This window comes from Aythya marila, assembly GCF_965140915.1.
Source record: "Aythya marila genome assembly, chromosome: 20".
NCBI lineage: Eukaryota > Metazoa > Chordata > Aves > Anseriformes > Anatidae > Aythya > Aythya marila.
Genome location: NC_139061.1, coordinates 10,411,667 through 10,417,666, shown reverse-complemented (window position 1 = coordinate 10,417,666; position 6,000 = coordinate 10,411,667). Strand labels below are relative to the sequence as shown.

The 6,000-nt window shown below is 53.4% G+C and overlaps 1 protein-coding gene across 1 annotated transcript; it reads right to left on the bottom strand.

The window, feature by feature from the left end:
• Window positions 1-250: 250 nt before the first annotated feature.
• Window positions 251-2,680, bottom strand: MRPS23 (mitochondrial ribosomal protein S23). The gene is made up of 5 exons (XM_082776018.1): window positions 2,599-2,680; window positions 2,354-2,521; window positions 2,087-2,164; window positions 1,839-1,962; window positions 251-717 (listed from the first exon to the last, which is right to left on the bottom strand). The coding sequence occupies exons 1-5, from the start codon at window positions 2,640-2,642 to the stop codon at window positions 562-564; spliced, it is 570 nt and encodes a 189-aa protein (XP_082632144.1). The 5' UTR covers window positions 2,643-2,680; the 3' UTR covers window positions 251-561.
• Window positions 2,681-6,000: the final 3,320 nt, after the last annotated feature.

Below are 6,000 nucleotides of genomic sequence, written 5' to 3'. Positions count from 1 at the left end.
GCTTTTCTGTGCCCAATTTTCAGTGACTATTTCTGTAACAGCACTCAACTTTGTCTTCAGCAAAGAGTTATAACAGCGCATCCTTCACGCTTCTGAGGTGACTGATGGCATTAAGAGTCACTAAGATTTTCAAAGATCCAAATTAGTTAGTATTATTATACTTTATCCTCTCAGGAATTTAAGCAAGCAATGAAACAGAGAGAACATATCAGAACATTTATATAAATAGCATCTCTTCTGAATTAGCTATAAAAAGATGACACTTCAGACAGCTGTTAGAATGCATCAAACAAACAGCATCGGACACTTCAGCAGCAGGACGGTCACAAACTGTACCGTCACTGCAAGAAGTTAAGAAACATCTTTACTAGTGCGAATGAGACGCCTGAACAGACAGAATTTCCCATTTTAAAGAAAACATTTAATTTTCCACATCAAAAGGTGAGACAACATTCAAAAATCTCATAACCACAGGCTGTGGGCACACAGGTTCCTGAGCAGGTGAACGCCACCTGCACGTTACGCCCAGCTGCGGGATGTGAGAAGACAACGCTACAGCTGTTAGGACACGGGGCTCTCCTTCTGTGTCTCTGTCAGTTCTGGTTTCTGCTCCTCCGCATCTTTCTTCTTTCCCTGCATCTCCTCCAACACGCTTTGAAGTTGCTGATGTAGTACAGAATCCCTGGCCTCAGCATCCTGGTGACTCTGTTGTGTTACCTACAGTTAAAGACAGACACTCACAAAACAAAACCCAACCAAAACAAAGAAATGGCTGCAACAAGTTTCTTCCAAAGCACAGCTGAAGAGAGCAAAAGAAAGCAACAGCCAGTGCGTATGTCTGAGAAAGCTGACAGCTAAGTTCTACCTCATGCTTAGTTTATTATCAAAGTACGTACAGTCTCAAGGTATCACCAGGGCAAGAAATGAAAATGAGATCGCTGACCTCAAGGTAAAATATTAAAGCCAGCTGGCCATTTCATCTTTTCACGCGCTCGTTGGACATCTACTTGTAATAGAACCAATTTCTGCTCCTGGTCAGCCTCCTTTATTGAAAAGAGGCTATGGATGCTCAGCCCACGGGTAATTGAACAATTAGGAGAATAGAGAGCACATTACAGGAGAGAGTAACAGCCGAATTTTGTTTACAGAGCTGCCATTTTTATAAAATCTTTTTCTCCATTCTTTTTGAGGGTGTTCAAACTAAACGGACAGCATTCTCAAAAGAACTGCTTATCTTTCAGACTTGAACAAAGTAAAAAGATTGCTAACCATCACAGAGCAGCAGTGTTCTACTCTACCTGACGCGCTGTTCTGGAAGCATCGGTTTGCTTTTCTACCCCATTTTACATTAAGAGTTACATGACAATTATCTGAAGTAACAAGGAACTAGCCTCCATGTGCCCAGGAGCCATCTCCTCTTTTTCACATCCATGAAAATAGATGTAAGACATGTTAGACAATTCTTCTGGGTAGTTATTTTCTTACCAAAGACATAAATAAACGAGCCCCAAACTAAAAATATAAACAAAAAATGACTGAAATAAGTGTGTGGGCTTTGTTGTTATCGATGTTGGTTTAGTTTATTGAAGCAAACTGCAAGATTTATACATAAATTTCCAAATCAGGATTAAAGAACGAGAGTGATGCTACATTAGAATACTTAATTACTAAGAAGGAATAGAAAAAGTGTGCCAGCTATCTTCAACCCAGAAGAGGTTCTATTTTATTCTCTGGTAACTTATAGAGAGTTTAATTTGGACTAACTCCATCTTAAGAACCTAAAAATGAAGCCTTTTGAGTCCACTGGCCAATTCGTTTTCTGAATGTTTAATACTTACTTTATCTGTTCCTCTTCTCTGCAAAATTATCCCACTGGCTAAAAGGGCTTTTCCTGTTTCTTCAAACAATTTTTCCTCTTCAATTTTCCCTTCTTCTTTCAGTTCATTGTATTTCTCAACAAACCTAGATTTCAAGATTGTATTTTTACTCTCACAAACAACATTTTGGTTTGCTGACCTAAGAGGAGACAGGGACAAGTTTCAGAAGCATTTTTTAGTTTAATTACATATCAACAAAAAAGATTTACCTTTGGCACGTCGATTTGTAGTTCAGTTGCGATAAATCAAAAGGTCTTGGACCACTTCCGTATACTCTGTAAAATTTCCTGCTCAAAAAAAAAAAAAAAAAAAAAAACAAAAAACAGTTCAGGTTTTCCAGCAATCAAAGAGAGACTCAGTTTGAGGGAAATAAACAGTATCGGGGTCACCTCATTTATTCTACAACAGCCAACCGACAACGGGGACCCCGGGGGCCCCAGGACGGTCCCCGGGGATCCGAACGAGGCCGAACTCACGCTCGCACGGCGTCCTCGGGGTACAGGATCTCCCTGACGCCGTCCCTCGCGCGGCCGTAGCGCGGCCGGGCCGGGCGGTACCGCGGCTCGCGGCGCGGCGGGCAGGCGGCGTACACCTCGAACCACAGCGGCTGGCGCAGCACCCCCATGCGCATCAGGTCGCGGGTCCTGCGGGGACAGGGGGCTCAAAGGGGGCTGGGGGGAGCCGCGGGGCCGCCCCCAACCCGGCCCGGCCCCCCCCGTACCGGCTGAAGACGCTGCCGACCTTCTGCACGCGGCTCCCCGCCATGGCGGCGCTAGGCCGCCCCTAGCAACGCCGCCCCCTAGCAACGGCCAGCCCGGAAGCGGAAGCGCCCGCCCTCCGCGCCGCTGAACCAATCAGCTCGCAGGGCGCGCTGGGCCCGCGGATGGGCGCGCAGGCAGAAGGAGTCGATAGCCGAGCGGGTGCCCACCCAGATCGGAGCCCCCTCCGCCATTTAAAGGGACAGCGCCACCGGGACCGAGCGCCCCCCCACCGCCCCCGGCACGGGCACGAACACGCGGGGACGGGGCCCTAGGGGTCCTTCTGCTGCCCTTGGTGGCCCCCGATGGGCACGGGGCTGAGACCCAAACCCCCACAGGCCTCCGGAGCCCGGAGGGTCCCCTCCACCCGCCTGGACAGCACCTGCTGGGATCTATCCTGTTTTGGGGCTAAAAGTTCCAAAATAGGTCCCAGATTTATCCTGCTTTTGGGGCTAAAAGTCCCCAAACAGGTCCCAAATCTATCCTGCTTTTGGGGCTAAAAGTCCAAAACAGGTCCCAGATTTATCCTGCTTTTGGGGCTAAAAACCCCAAAACAGGTCCCGGAGCAGCGTTACCGCATCCCAGCATGGGCTGAGCGGGGACCTCAGTGCTCCAGGGGCTGGAGCATGGACCCAGCATGGAGACCAAGGGATGCTGTGTAAAATATGACTTCACACCCCAAAACCACACACACCCCACTCCTGGTTCCCCAGCGGCTGTTTTGGTTCCCCTGCCATGCTCCCACCATCACGGGGTGGCCGTGCCCACCCTGCAACAGGGCACTGTGCCTCCCTGGGGCCTGCGAACGATGGCAGACCACGATGGAGCTGAGCAGGAGCCATGGCAGCAGCTGTTGCCCCGTTACACCCGCTGAGCGCCTGCAGGGTGCGGGACGTGGCGGTGCTGCCGTCTCCGGTTTCCGAGGGAGCCATTTGGGCTGCTCTGCCCGGCGGCTGCAAGTGACGGGGCAGGACAGCTGCTGGCCACAAAGCAACAGGGAGCTGCTGTGGCTGCGCTGGGTGCTCCTGCAAGGAGGGGGCACACCAGAAATGCTGCCCTGTGCTGCCCAGACGCGTCCTGGCACACACAGCCCACCATTTATCTCCATACGGGAGGGAGGACGCCCATATGGCCCCGCATCATTTGGGGTCCTGCTGGCTGGGGCTCATCCTCTGCCCCCATGGCTCTCTACACCCTCCCCGTCCGCTGTCCCCCAGCTGAGCACCACGACGTGCCCACGGCAGCCTGGAGACCGGCACTGGGGGGCCATAAACATCCCCCCGCAGTGGGACACTGAGAGCTGGGGTCTCCCTTCGGTCCCATTTTGTGCTGGGTCTCGCCCAGAGCCAGCACCCAGCAGGATTGCATCAGGGCCTGATCCTGCCCCGCAGCCCCAGCACTGCTGGCTGGGCCCAGGAGGTGGCAGCAGACGGTGCCTGGCTGCCAGCCCCGAGCCCCAGCCTGTGTTTTTCACCCTGATTAATGAAATCCCAACAACACCGAGGTTGTTTGCTCTGTGCAAACAGCCTTCCACCCCGCCAGCGGTTCCGTGAAGCCAGCTTCCAAGAAGCACACGGCAAAGACTGACGTGATGCCTGTTCGCTAGGATGCAGCCCTCGGTCTGGGAATGAGCTGGTGAAAAAAAAATAAATAATAATAATAATTAAAAAAGCATTCATTCACTCCTTCCATCTTGCAGTGTTATAAAGGAAGGGGGCAGTGAATTTCCAGCGAGGGCTGACAGAAGCAGGTACCCGCTGCCAGCGAAGGACACCTCTAGCATTCACCACGGGCCAGCCGCAGCTCTCAGTCCTGGGCTTCTCTCCGCTGCCGGGAGAAAGTTTTGAAAGACAAAACTCCTGCCCCTGTGGAGTGGAAGAATTCAAAAGGGAGTTGCTGGGACCGCTCCAGGGCTGCATCTGAGCTGCTCAAAGGACTGGGCAGGCCCCGGTCTTTTCAGCTCTTTCAAAGAGCCCTGGCTCCCCCCTCGGGTTACGACGGCCTCCTTGGCTGCGCCGGGAAGGCCACATCCAGGGTTTCTCCAGCATTTTGATGCTTTTGACATTTAAGGCAAGAATGCCTTGACTTTTTCCAGCGCCTTCTTTCACAGGGAAAGTTTCCAAGCCACACGTGAGGCTGGGGAGCTCCAACCCTGCCAGCAACCAAACGCTGCTCCCTGGCAGCTGGAGCTGGGCTGCAGGGGAGGTGGGGGCACGGAGCGGTGTTCCCAGGCTGGACCCTGTGGTTCTCAGCCCCCCCAGCATTGGGGTCTCCCCTGCACACTGGTGGGAGAGCAGGGTTTGTTGCAGGTCTGCAAACACCTCCAGCAGTGCCTGAACGCGTCCTCAGGTTTGCCACGTACCCAAACCCTGCTGCTGCCCCCTAAATCAGCTGTGGGGCCTGATTTGGAGCATCAGAACAAGTGTCACCCTCAAAAAGCCCCATGGGCTCAATGCCCGAAGAGCACAGAGTCAAAGAGACTTCTCTGACTTCTTTCAAAGCATTTCAGAGAACACAAGAGGGAAGCTGAGCCCAGCGGCTGGGCAGACACCGGCCACGGCGGCACGGAAGCGATGCTGGGACCAGCCCTGGGGGTGACCCCTCTTCGTGCCGCCAGTTCAGAGCAATCCCACAGCCCAAGTGCTCCGGGCTTCCACACCTGGTGATCCCGCCAGCTCAGCACAGCACCAGAAAGTGCAGGGCTGGAGATTGATAACACATATTTCAGAAAGAATTCATTATAATGACGTCTTTCCATCCCGCTAGGAGACAAGGCGAAGGAGCCAGACTGCCTGCCTGACAGACGCGGAGGAGTTGCTGTGCGATGGATAATGAAACAGTTTGAAGAAAATGCACACGCCCCATCCCCGAGAGGCTTGTTATTTCGGAATTAAGTGGGTAAGCCACAGCATTTTTCCTTTTCCGCTTTTTCTTGAAAGGCAGGTCCCGGTCCCCGCACACAGAGCTGGCAACGGGCACGCTGTGAGCTCACACACAGCCCTGGGGTCACAGCCCCGGGGGAGCATCGCTGCTCCCTGCCACCCCTGGGGATTTCCCTGGTGCAAAGCCCACCCTCACGGCCTCACCGGGCTCCCCTGGCCGTGGGCTCCCAGTGCTCTTCTCATGCTCTTCCACAACAGGTACCTGAGAGATGCAACGGGACCTGCTCCTGCCCCAGGTGTCCTGCGGGGTGGGAGCAGGATCTGGCCCTGGATGCAGAAAGGAGCTCACCAGCATAACAGCCTCCCCTGGGCACTTGCTTTCCAGAGGAACCACAGGATGCAACCCAAATGCTGGGAGGCGAGGAGCCGGGGTGGCTTTGGGGCATCTGCAGCCACAAGGGGCATGGCCAGAGCAGCAGCAAG